We start from the raw sequence: 14169 nt of genomic DNA, 5'->3' as shown, positions 1-14169 counted from the left end.
AGCATAGCACATAATATACATAATATTTTAGGCCTCCTGCTGCTGCCCTTTTTGCTACTCATCTCGTTATTGTACGTCTGAAAAAAAATGATATATTCGCGGTAGGGGCCCGGATGTAAACAACAACAAAAAACTTTTCTGATCTAGAGAGGGCGTAACTCTATGAATATTCATTAATAGGTGATTACGAAAAAACATGTGATTGGTGGAATAACTTAAGTAATAGTATAATAATATTAAATTAAATAAATTACAATTCCACTAGTAACAATGGAGCAAACTTTATTAACATTATTTATAAGAAGAAAATTGTAGAAAAATAGACACTTTTTTTTAAAGATGTATTGTCCCTTTGACTAATTCCAAAAAAATAAAAAATAACAGATTTCGAAAAAAGGTGGGTCATTTTGAAGTATCATAATAGTTATTAACTATCACCAACAATTTTTCGAAAAACAAATCATTTAACTGAAATACGGACGTTTTTTTGTTAAAAAAATAACTCTGACTTCCAGTCAAAGTTTTCGATCAAAACATACCCCATAATGAAACACGCTTGTTTGGCTACTTTGTATGCATAATCATAAAACTTCCTCACGATCTGTGTGAAAATACCTTCTCAACCGTGACGAGTTGTAAACAATCCTAATTAACATATGCATAATGCGTACTCATGGTTTGAAATCTTTGTTTACTTTCGCTCGCGACGATTTTCCAGACGAAATGTAATCAAACTAATTTACCTGTTAATTACGTAAACTTGTTGCTTTTGGCTCGAATTTTCGACTTAAAGTGAATAACTTTAATATTACTTTGATATGGCCAATTTAAATTTAGAATACTTTGACCTTCATTTTTTTGTGTTTCAAGGGACAATACATCTTTAACAAAATTTATTCAAATATAAATTGTGCATTTTAATCATTTATATACTGTACATTGCATTGTCACCACTTGTTAGCAGCAAATGAATACATTTATCAAATGTTCAATAACAACCAGAATTTAAAACCTCAATGTTGTTTAATTTACAAAATTATTAATTTATGAACCTGCCAAATTCCAAGAAAAAGTACTAGCTGTCATTGGTCAATTGTGGAGCATGCAGAAAATGAAAGGCATACAATGTTAAGCTCTGTCAAACTAGTTTGACAAAAAAGTATGATGTGCCCAAATATGGTAGTGATATGGCATCATAATGTCCACATCACATTTGTCACATAACAATTGATAGACAGAGCTTTAGGCTTTTAGTAAACATATACTAACATGTTCAATATTATTATACAAACATTTCATAACATAATAATATTAACAAGAAGTTTAAAATACAGCCTCTTATGAATGAATACGAAAAAAGTAGTCTTAAATTTTATCTAGTTTTTAAAATCAGGCTCCGGCGGATGAAAATGAGGTAAAAAAAGCCAAAATAAGCTTTGAATAAATATCATCTTTACTATTATGACTAGTTTTTGATGTCCTTATCAACAATCATATTAACATCCTCCTTCATCAGTTATCACCAAATTCAACATATTTTTAAAAATATATAGTTTTTCAGTTTTCATTTCAAAGCATCAAGTGCTGACTGTTTCAAAACCCTTCTTAATATTTTTCCACTTGCTGACTTTGGTATTTCGTTTATGAATTCCACTCCACCTTCAAGCTTTTTGTACGGAGCAACTTTATCTAAAGCAACAAACAAAATAATAATAAATGAAAGCACTCAGAAACTGAGTACTACTGCTGCAAAATATATCAGGGAAACTATATTCAGAGATTGAGGGCTCACTACTTGATATTTCGGTCCATGTTAAAAGAATACAGAGGGTGTGCTATTTTTAAATATTAAAATATCTCATATGGAAGATACAATTATGTCAGATTTTAACATAATAAGCATTTTTTTGTGACGTGACCAATATATCAATTTTCCTGAAAATCAATAGGCATATTCTGTAAGTATATATATATTAACACCCAAACGATAACTTACAAATCATGGACGTTATCGTACTAACAAACAAAGCAAGTACAATCTTTCTAATTGATTGTACTTTTGATGTTTCTGTAGTGATCCTGTGTTTTATTGCAATTTATTTGCTCATGATAGATATAGTTTCTATGTGGAACAAACAACCGTCTGTGTAAATTGCCCATATACAAAAGGTACAGCAGTACCAATAAAAACATTTCTTTAATATTGTATTAATAAGATTCTGGTAAAACTTACTCTTCACAAATTCCTTCACTTGCTCTTTTGTAAGTTCTTCAGATTTCCTTACAATGTAGGCTTTCGGCAGTTCACCTACGCCCTCTACGGGCACACCAATGACGGCAACATCAGATATATCAGGATGGGTCAAACAAAGAGCTTCTAACTCAGCTGGTGCAACCTATAATTATAAACCAATTGTCTGTCATCAGAGAGATACAAAATGGAGTTCTTAAAATAAATTAATTAACCTAATTGATTAATGGTTTAAAATGATTATTTACACTTTTTTTGTATAAGTACAGCGTTGTAATATTTTATTTTTATGTATGTTTGTTTCCAGGATAACGTTCACAATAATCACTCAAAATAATTTATAAATCAGTGTCGTCACAAAAGCTTATACAAATTTTAAGTTATCTTACCCTCTATCGCCCAATGCATTTTGTCAAATTTTTTACTCAGTTTGTAAGTGTTTAATTCATTTTTTATTTTAAGGATCAGGAGAAGAGTACTCTCTGTGCTACTGATCTCATAATGAAACTTTAGCCTTCTTCTCTGTACATGAGCATACCTGGAATCCCTTGACTTTGATCAATTCTTTGAGTCGGTCAACAATAAAAAAGTTGCCATCATTATCAAAGTGCGCTATATCCCCTAATAACAAAAAAAAAGTTTACCAAAATAAAATGTGCTGTAAATGGCATACCTCAAAGTCATTTAAGGTGTGTTTTAGGAGTTCAAAGAAAAAGGTTTGTAAAGGTCTGATTTATGTTTGTAAAAATGGTATTTACCTGTGTGAAAAAATCCATCAGAATCAATAGACTCCTTAGTAGCCTTGTCATTCTTCCAATAACCTTTCATTATCTGAGGACCACGTACCCACAATTCACCATCTTGATAAGCAGACAAGGTCTCTCCTGTTGTTACATCTACAATCTTTAATAATAACAATAATTCTCTGATTACTCTGTACACAACAGATTTTGATTGTTGAGCTTTTGTTTCTGGACAGTAGATAAAAGAAACCAAATAATAAAAAATACATGATTTTTGTTTAGACTTTTTCGAAAAAGGAAGGAGGCATTTGTTATTTAGTTTCTAAGTTTTCCCTCAATCATTGCATAATACATAAATAAAATAATGTGACACTGACAACACAGTTTAAACAGACTGAATAGAACATGTATTCTATCCACAATAAACAGTTATTACTGTCTACTTCATGTACTGTCCTGAAACAAAAAATAATATTAAAGCAATGCTTTACACACAGGTAATGTTATGGCCTACAGATCCTGTCAGGGACTGACAGTAGGAAGCTACCGATTTGCAACCATTAACGGCCTAGGAACAAGTTACCATGGGTCAATTCATTCTACCCATGTACGCAAGTTAGAACGTGTTCCCTCGCTCTATTCTTCTACGCATTTTTAATGGTCTCTAGGTCCAGACGATGACTGATTTAAATATGACATTTAATACGTATGTCATAGGTCATCGCAAATCGAAAGCTCCCTCGTGAGCTCTTTCATGTTCTTCATTACCTTAGCCTCTGTGTTTGGCACAAGTGGTCCTGGACTTGCATTAACTTTATGGTCCTCATATGGTAAATTGGTAACTGGACTTGTCTCTGTTAGTCCATAACCTATAAGAAAGTAATACAATAAGTAACATACAATAATCAATGTACTAGCATAATGCAAAACAGTACAGTACATCATTCATTGAAAACAGTAGAAGAAACTAAAAAAACAGATTGGTAATTAAATGTCTGTTTCCATTACGGCTATGAGTGCTCACTGGCTAAACCTGGGCCCCCCAGCATGAGCAGCTCCAATGCAACTACCCAGCGTTGAAGGGCCCCTCTAGGCTGCTTTCGCTCCCTGCATTACACCAATGCTTTGTACTGACCCTGTCTTAACTTTTGAATATTCAGCCTATCTTTGACTGCCACAATAAGGTCACTTCCTAGAGGTGCAGCTCCACAGGTCATAACATGCAGGCTTGATAGATCATATTTATCAACCATTGGATGCTTCGCCAAGAAAAGTACTACCGGCGGCACTACGGGCATATGGGTAATCTATAAAATTAAAAATTGGATTTGTTGTTAGTGCATTTACAATATATTGTATTTTTCCAGTTGGTACAGTAGTTGGCTCCAGCTGGTAATCAGGGAGCTTAGTCCAGTACTAACAACAGCAGTACAAACAAACTAGTTTGCCACTGTTTGGAGAAGATGTGATGCCTGTATACACTAGTTACTGGAGGCTGTCCTTTTGTCAATCTACAAGATCACATAACTCTGACTGTTATTTGATTCACAGAGTTCACAAACTTCAGCTAGTTTGGCCTAACATCTGCAAACTAGTTTGGCTTAACTTCTTCAAACTAGTTTGGCCTAAGTTTTCGTCTGCCACCGGGTACTCTCCCGGGTGCAACTGAAGTTTGTTGGTGTAGACTATGCTTTAAAGTCAGACCATGTGATCAGATCCGAGCTTGGAATGAATGCAACCTTAAGTAGTGGATAAGCTACCTTATAGTCCTGTATTGTTTTCAAGAACAGTTCAGGCTCAAAACGTGGTATGGTTACCACTCTTGCTCCTTGATACAGAGAACTCATCAGCACTGCTGTCATTCCAAATATATGGAAGATGGGTAAAAGGCAAAGGGTATTTGCATCTCTGTCTGGATCTGGTATAACATAACGATTTAAATCTCCACTGAAAAGTAATATAGAGAAGTCAGTAAATTATTATTATGTTTGTTTATTATTTATAGCAGGCCTGCCCCTCTTAATTTTTTAGCAGTTTACAGGTTTTCTATAATGTCTTCATATAAATATTTTCAGTAAGAAATGAAAATTGTATTAATCAACCATGTAAACATTTATATATGGTTGCAAAATCGGTTTTTGGTCTATACACAATGAATTACATTACCAAGGGGAACACATTCTAGACCCAATAAACTGTCCCCTTCATATTGACATATTGTGGAGCTTTTTTCCTCACAAAGTGGCCTGGATCAGTTAAGAGTTCATGAATGTATTATGTCCCTTGTAAAAAATATAACTACATGAATATCATACTTTATTTGACATTGATTCGCAACTAGATTATTGTGTGTTAGCATAACACCTTTCGGCAAGCCCGTAGTTCCACTTGAGTAGGGTAAAGCAGCTACGTCATTGTACACGTCCAAAGATACACGTTGGTAAGCACTGCCGTCATCATTCAGGAGGGTGGAAAATGGTATTGCTCCCTCAGCCTCACCAAATACATACACATCCTGTGGCAGAGAAAAAAAAATGATTTTATGAAAAAGAACATATTTTCGCATTCAGTCACGCTGTGTCCAGTGTTGGCTGTGTCCAGTGCTGGCTGTGTCGTCTCGTGCGGACATTTGTAGGGTCATGAAAGAGGTAGTCTTTCCGTGGTGTGTAGGTTGTGAATTTGTTAATAATTACACAAACCAACAGTGGTGTTGCTAGTCTATGAGTACCGTTTGCCTGAATTGATAGTGGTGCCATAGAGATATGAACCACGCTAGTGATCTAAAGGTGGTGGGTTCAAATCCTATATAAGAATTACTTATGTTCTCAATGCAATTTAAAACAATAACGTTTTATTTACAATATATATTATAATATTATAAGAACAATAATAATCTTTGTGTACAGTAATATAACAAACTATGTATGTATAAAGTTCAACTGAAAACAACTGTCCCAAATGGAATTTGGATACTATTACAAAATACCTTTATAATATTAATAAATTAAATAGAAAGGCTAAATATAGAGTGGACTGTAACAATTGGGTCAAGTGGCATATTCACAGTGTTATCAGACTATTTACAGATAACCAATATGAATATCTACACTATACTGTACTAGTAGCATATTTATACTATTCTGCTCTATAAGTAGTAATATTAGCACAGCACTACAACAGCTATGAGAATATTCAACATATAGGATAAATACAGGTCAATCAACAACAAAAAAATAATGAATACATTATAATATTGTTGATATTGTGAAAATGAATGGTAAATAATTGTAACTCAAATGTAATCATAGATCAAAAAAATGATTCACTGTGGAGAGGGGAGCACAGAATATAGCTGCAGCAATCGACCAATCAGATACGCTAGTTTTAAGCCACACCCCTACACATACAGATTTTCAATTTCTATTGAATATTAAACTACTGTATGTCATACCTCTACTATTTAGTGTCAACATGAGTAGTAGGTCATAACTCTACTCATAGAGATATTAATTATAGTGAACTATAATATCTCTATGATCTACTCTAACATTATGAATATGTCATTGTCAACAAGAGTATATTTATGTCACAATCAGGGAGACATGTGAACATGAATTAATGGTAATTAATCATGTTGTAGTCTAGCAATAATCTATTATCTTAGCCCAATTAACAAATGAACTTGAACTCTACAACAATTAATAACCAAAGTTGCTGTTTAGTTTGTTTAAACAAAAAAGGTGCGACTATAATCAACAAGATAAGGTTTAAATAAACCAAAGTAGGGGTGGATAAAGAATGTTGGGAAATTGAAGGTCTGGAACAGCCTTTTGGATGTTCTCCCTTTCAAAATAATTTCCTAGAATATTTATTTATTTACCTTTCATACTTACTGTAACTTTTTTTAAATGTCTACTGACTAAAACTGCCAATTTTAATTATTTTATAATTATTTTAATTTTTATATCCTTCATTTCAGTAAAAAGTATTTCCTCCTATGACCATCAAAGCGTATAATTTACCTATACCCCACTTAAGCTGTGTTCCCACTGGACTTGAACAATTTTTAAAACTTGGTAACGTTATCCAAGGCTATCCTAAATATGACCACTGTTTGCACTTGGATGATTTCATGCGATTAGTTTTACCATGTCTTTACCATTATAAACTATGATTAAAGTTTTCTCCTGAGTAGCACATTCAGATGATTGGAGCAGCGTGGATACTGTAGTTTTAAGATGATGATGATAAAGTTCTACTCACTGTGTAGACAGCGATTGGTCAAATTAACCAATTGTTTTTTCACCTTGAGCAAATTGTTAGTGTAAGCTCTATCTACACAATCAAACTTTATGTGACAAAAAACATGATGTGCCCATATATGGACACAATCACATCATATCTCTACCATATTTTGACACATCACACTTTTTTTTTAAACTAGTATGAGTGTAGACAGTAGAACTTTAGTTTGCTACTCGATTATTTGACCAAATTAAGTCCAGTGATGATTGAGGCTAAGGACAATGATTGAGTCCGACTTACTTTCAGAGCAGAGACTTGCTTCTTAGCTGCAATGACTGTATCCATAAGGGCAGGAGTTGTAGCTATATATTGTGCTTCACAATTATTTAACTGAAACGCTAACTCATCTGTCAGTAAACACAAAAATAATACATTATTAATAACCATTTTTTTTTAATTCATTTATATTTTTTCATGTTGTTTTGCAGATTAAACCATACCACTTGAGACTGTGGTTCATTTAATATAATTTGCTGCTTATAACAGATTTGAAAATAATATTGATTTATTTTGATTAACTGATTGATTTATAAATTTATTGTACAATATACATGACAACAAAAGGATCATATGAAATAGTAAAAGCTAATCAAAGCCTATACCTTGCTGAGGTTATGGTAAATTATTTCAAAGTTCACAATTCAATAAAAAAAAACAATAAGTAAATAAAAAAACAAATATTTGTTTATGCTTATTGGTTTTGTTATAGTACTAGAAGGAATGTTATATTAGCAAAATCCATAAAAATATTTCATTTTCAGAAAACAAAAACAAATTTAAATGATGTGAATACTAAAGCTCTGTCTACACTATCAAACTAGTTTGACAAAAAAGTGTTATGTGCCCAAATATGGTAGTGATGACACTATATATGGACATCATCATTCATCACATTTTTTGTCACATAAAGTTTGATAGTGTAGACAAGGCTTAATATTCAGCAAAATAAATGCTTACCTACTGTATAAGCTGGATTGATAGTAGTCACCACACCTCCCGCCATAACGACACCAAAGAATATTGCGACATACTCTACTGAATTAGGGCTGAACACGGCAAAGCGGTCGCCTTTCTTGAAGCCGACACGCATCAGCCCACTTGCTACATTCTTCGCAACATTTTGCAATTCAATGAAGGAGAATTTCGTACCAGTTACTGCATCTTCCTACAACAAAAGTATTTTTGTTACTTGCTATGTTAAAGATATATTGTCCCCCTAAAAAAATATTTTTTTTAATTTTTTTGTTGAATATGTTATTTTAATGTCACATAATAGTTATTCACTCTCACAAAAAATTGGGTCAGAAAAAAATTTATTTACCTGAGAAAAATGTAATTTAAAGCAAAAAATTGTCAAATTGTCTGGAAGACAATGAGTTTTTGGGTAATTTAACTGTTTATTTTGTCTTTTTATAGGTGAAATAATTTTTTCCCCCGTTTTTTTTCTTATGGAAGTGAACAACTTCATTAAAACTGCAAAATGGCCTATTCAAAGTCCGATTTTAAAAATCTTTATTTTTCATGATTTTGGGGGACAATACATCTTTAATAAAACTTTCAAGCATTTCTGTTGTGTTATGATATTTACAGGAAACAATTTTAACCACTTTTTACTATAGTTTTTCACTCATACACAAACTTTGGTTTACTTAGAACTTTTTAAACAATCTTTTAGCTTCAATGCTCCATATTCAGATATCTGACATGCTTCATCTTTCAAATATTTTCTTTAAAACCATCGCTATTATTAAATGGCCAATTTACAATTTGAAATCTGTTTATCTATTATATTATGTTATTTGTTAACTTTATATAAATTGTATTGTTCTGAGGGTGTCCAATGATCAGCTTTGGCTGGATGAACCACCCTCATAAAATACAGTTCAAACAAATTAAATAAATACAATTTTCCAATAACTTTAAATACTCATAATTGTATTTCATTATTGTACAATAATGAGGTTGATCCACTATATGAACCCCGGGAGAGCTGCATCATGGGTGCGTCGTTTTAAAATAATTATTGAGGCAGGGGTGCGTCAAAAAACCTAGATGGTACGTCACATCAATGAACAATGATGTACCAATGTCTGTCACTTTATCGGCCACTATATCATGAACAACATGGTCACAATGCGTCAAAATGGGTGCGTCATGGTCACTTTTTTTACATAGGGGTGCATCATGGTATTCATAATGTATGACGCACATCGGACAAATGATGCACCTTTCCCGGGGGTCGTATAGTGGGTCATACAATGACAAGTGCATTATCATCTATACTGATGATTTTAGTTTGAAACCTCAATTTGCCCTTTGAACATTTCATACTATGACTTTGAAGAAGCCACCCATGAAGGGCAAAGTGTGAAATAACCCTATAGTATTTATTTTATCTCCTTTGCTTGCAGCACTCCAATTAGTATACGATTCCAATGTAAACAAAGAAATTTGATAATACTGTTTTTAATACAAAAATAATATCTGAAAAATTCTATTATGAACGACAATGTTTTATTCAACACAAAACATCATTTTTTATATCCCAAATTATAATGATCCCATCAAATATTTATTTATTTTTATAACTAGGGTACTTGGAATACATACATCAATTTTCTTTGATTCGCTTGCATGTTTCCGTCAAAAGGTTTTGACTAATGTCAATAATTTCTAAATGTTGTCTTGTTATTTGTAGATTTTTGCATTTATATACAGTATTATATTTATGTCTTTCAGCCCTGTTAATGGTGATGTATGGTCACTAGGGTGATGATTAAATAAAATGAAATAAAATAAAATTAACTATACCATCCATGAGTAAGTTTCCAAATTCAAGCATAAATAGAAAATTTTAATCATTTTACCAGATAACAGGAAATTGGGTCGACCCATATAAATTGTGTCAATTGACAATATTTTCCTATCAATGGAAACTCTGCAGGAAAAGATTATAGGGACACAATGTACCCATTGTTTAAAAAAAAAACTTCCTTCAGCATGTCTGACTTAAAACTGTTGTATCATCATTAAAATATGTCAAAAAAAGGCTAAAAATGCCCAGGGTTCCTAAACCAGGGGCCTCAAGCCTCTGCGTTACACTGCTGGTCCTTGGAAGTTTTAGACAGTACTACTGTATAATGCTGAAAGAGTATGGCTTGTCAGAGTTAAATATAAGCTCAAGGTCATCTTGCTGACCCTTCCTGAAAGTTAACCATGATGATGACTAAATGAATTTGACCTTCAACTATCTAGGAAAACAATCCCAATGTTTGTTATTGAAAACTTAAAATATATACTATTTTTTCGCAACTTTAATAATATTTTTCCTTTTTTTCTATTTATAATAGCCTTATCATTTTTATTTAATTTCCCCATGGTTACCCAGTTTCACAATTTTGTCATGATGGATGTATTCACTTGATGCATTTTTATTTCATCTGGTATCATCTGATATTAGTTACAATTTACATACAGTAAATACTCTGTATTAAATATAAACTCTTGTGTATAATGAGAAAGTCTAAAAATAGGCATGCTTGAATAGAAAAACTTCCGTTTGAAATCAGTTCACATATTCCACATGCTGACACAACTCATAAAAAACAGCTGCATCTTGTACTAACAAAGTTATGGACATGGAATTTTACATTTTATTCCAATTTTTAAAGTAAATAGGACCTTATTGTGTTTGTGAAATTTAGTGTTGACAAAAGAATCAATATCAAGCAAGCACCTATTCTTTAGGCTGTGCATTCACTAGCTCACAAAGATTTGTATTCTATAGATAGACATATCAGGCACCCAAAAACAAATTATGTAGTACCAGGGAATGTGTAATTACACTGATAGTACAGAAATACATAGTACAGTATAGGCAACTACAGTACTGTATTTTTGTATACCATTGAATTTTAAAATGCTATGAAAGTTGGTAAAGATGTTCAAGTCGTATGTCATATTGGGTTGTAATTAATATGATTCAAGTCACATGTCACTATTATATGTTTGTAGCATGGAGTAAAATGTACTCCATGGTTGTAGTTTGGTACGTATATTATAATATTGAAAGTTAGTATATCCTTGTTTCATTTTATTTCATTGTAATTGTTTTATTATCTGCTTTGATAGTAATTAAGGTCTTTTTACATTTGCTTTTGTTGGTGTTTTCTTTTGAGCACGGTCTTACTGAAAAACAACTTTCAGTTGAGTTAAGTATCCATGAATAAATAAAGCTTATTATTATTATTATTAACTTGTTATTATGTTAAACCCACTATTGGCTATATAACCTTTGCCTACAATTTTGTCCCAGTTCACCATTTTATTTAGCTAGATTTATTAGCCTAATACTTGGCAAATTGCCTAATAAAATGGAACATTTTTGTATACAATCATTTTTGATTGGAAAAACTTTGTTATGAAGATTTTCTCCTCTATCCTACCACATTTCATATTTTAGATTATGAAATTTATTATGATTTTCTTCAATGCATTTCTTTTCTTTTTTATTTGTGTTAAGGCTCGCCCAACACAAGATGTTACAAACATCTTTCTGGGCTTTTGCCTTCATTTTCTGATATACTTTTATAATTCTGTACAATCCTGTTTCTTGTTTTCCTACTGTATGTATTCAGATTTTGTAAATAAATGTCTATTGAATTGAATTGAAAAAAAATTGAAATTTTAATAATTATTGTTTAATGTCATTTAAATCATTTCTGAGCACTTTTTTTTTTTTAAATACGACATTAAATATAATATTTACCACTGCAATTTTGTCTCCATACTCTGGAAATTTCTCCATCACATAATCAGTAAGGGGAACCTCTGGTATCTGTACATCTTGATGAGGACTCCGAAGGATACCATCTTTTGTTGTGCTACTGTTAGACCTATATAAGTCAACTAAATAGAAAAACAAAAAAACTGTAGAAATGGTTTCAAAATATGTTGATAGTTTCCACAGTCCCAGTTCCATAGTCCCACTAGGACGCAACACAAGGACGTAAACGCAACGCAAGTGTTTTGACCAATGACAAGCGACAGTTCGAATAATCCATTGCTTGTGATTGGTCAACTCACTTACGTTGCATCTACATCCTTGCATTGCTTCATAGTGGTACTGTAACCTTGGCTTAACAGGAAAATTAAAATCGAACTTAAATAGTAAACAATAAAAAATATCAAACAAAGTCAATATCCTTGTTGATATCCTTTTACACAAAGGTGTCTGTATATATTGTGAATTGCACTTCTTTTGTGTGAGTTACTACTGTGTTCTATCTGGAGATTGTTTGCTTAAAAAGGGAATTTAGAATTCAATATCATTCAAGCACTGATGCAAATCAAACTTCAAAGATTGAAGCATATTATAGAGATATCATAGTTCACTATAATATCTCTATGATTGAAGGTAACCATATGTCATGTCAAAACATTCACATTCAACTATAAATAAAAAGAGAGGATGTCTTCCAGATAAGCTAATATTTAGCACAAACATTTAGCTGCTAAGTTTATAAATGAGGAAGAACTGGTAGGCTAAGCTGAAATAAAGTACTGACAACCTTGTTAAATAATAAAAGGTATTATTATCAATACAGTAAAAGTGTCAATTCAATGTCAATAATTTATTATAATTTTTGGAAAAATGAGGGTTAATTGTACCGAGACGGTTCAGTTGAATTCAGTAGAAAGGGGAGGTCATTCCCAGGAATGATACCAAAACATCAATACTAAAAACTGAAAAAAAGATTCTATTCTAATTAAATATGACATGTTAAAATAAAAGCTAGCCTATTATACTATTACTATATCTTTTTTTTTTAATGAATTCAATTATAAACTTTGTCTGAAAGTTAAGACATTTATAGGCTCTCTGATTAACGTTTCTCTTCATCCTACTTTATCTAACATTTAGCAGAAGCTTAACCAATAAAAGAGGATGTATATTATTATTATTATTATATAAAATATTGATAAGTTTAGCTTACATTGTGGTCGATGAAGACCGCTGTTCACAAACTTGTAGGAGGATGATGATGACGAAGCCCACCATAGATTTACCCTTCCAGCCACAGCTCGGCCTTGGCAAGTCAAACTTCCAACTTGTCGAAGTAAAGCACAAGAATACATTATGTAATAATATGTATGCAAGCAGCTAGGCCTACTTATTACTGCCTTACTACAAAACACGCCTAGATTTATTGTTTTTGTATCCTACGTCCTTTTCACACTGACTGATTCCTTTTGACACTCCTCTCCTCTCACGTCTACTTCCAACACTGTGTTTACTGAGGCATCATGTGTGTGAAAACAAAAACACAATTCCGCCCTCAACGAAAAAAAGGACATGATAACTAGTTTGATAGTGTAGACAGAGCTTTAATATCAAACTAGTTTGACACAAACAGTGTGATGTGCTCAAATTATGATAGTGATATGCCCAAAAATGGTAGTGATATGACTTCATCACATTTTTTTTGTCACATAAAGTTTGATAGTGTAAAGACAGGGCTTAAGTCCTTGATTTATTCAAGCGCTTCCAAATCTAAATTGCCACTTTTTGTTTCAAGAGTCATATTACTATCACATTCAACTCAATTTTGTTTAAGAAAATAAAAGATCGTCACTACCTCTTTTAGTCTGTCAATTTGTATCATCATGATGACATCATCATCATCAACAATGGAGCTTGGAAAAGGTTTCAACTATATATAAATAAACATATTATCATTATTGAGGTTTTAATTATTTATAAATAATGAAAACACCCAAGTCATCATTTTATTATATCAAATAATAATTTGACTTCTTCTTTTGTGAACTATGAAGAATGAATTAGCACCAGAGCGAAAATCATTTGAT

The 14169-nt window shown here is 32.1% G+C and overlaps 1 protein-coding gene across 1 annotated transcript; it reads right to left on the bottom strand.

Annotated features, from left to right (window-relative positions):
• Positions 1 to 884: 884 nt before the first annotated feature.
• On the bottom strand, positions 885 to 13583 carry LOC144843105 (uncharacterized). Its single transcript, XM_078699814.1, has 12 exons — positions 13296 to 13583; positions 12068 to 12207; positions 8257 to 8464; positions 7540 to 7646; positions 5310 to 5509; positions 4755 to 4941; positions 4130 to 4301; positions 3763 to 3863; positions 3010 to 3154; positions 2790 to 2872; positions 2234 to 2396; positions 885 to 1689 (listed from the first exon to the last, which is right to left on the bottom strand). The coding sequence occupies exons 1-12, from the start codon at positions 13435 to 13437 to the stop codon at positions 1565 to 1567; spliced, it is 1773 nt and encodes a 590-aa protein (XP_078555940.1). The 5' UTR covers positions 13438 to 13583; the 3' UTR covers positions 885 to 1564.
• Positions 13584 to 14169: the final 586 nt, after the last annotated feature.

Source organism: Antedon bifida, chromosome 5 (assembly GCF_963402885.1).
Source record: "Antedon bifida chromosome 5, ecAntBifi1.1, whole genome shotgun sequence".
NCBI lineage: Eukaryota > Metazoa > Echinodermata > Crinoidea > Comatulida > Antedonidae > Antedon > Antedon bifida.
Note: the sequence above shows the minus strand (reverse complement) of the source record. Positions and strands in the feature narration are given on the sequence as shown.

Coding starts and splice junctions, on each gene's coding strand:
- LOC144843105 (XM_078699814.1), bottom strand. CDS start 13,437: ATGTATTCTTGTGCTTTACTTCGACAAGTTGGAAGTTTGACTTGCCAA. Junction 8,465..12,067: donor ATGGAGACAAAATTGCAGTG/GTAAATATTATA, acceptor CTTTTGTTGTAG/GAAGATGCAGTAACTGGTAC. Junction 2,397..2,789: donor TCAAAGTCAAGGGATTCCAG/GTATGCTCATGT, acceptor TTATAATTATAG/GTTGCACCAGCTGAGTTAGA.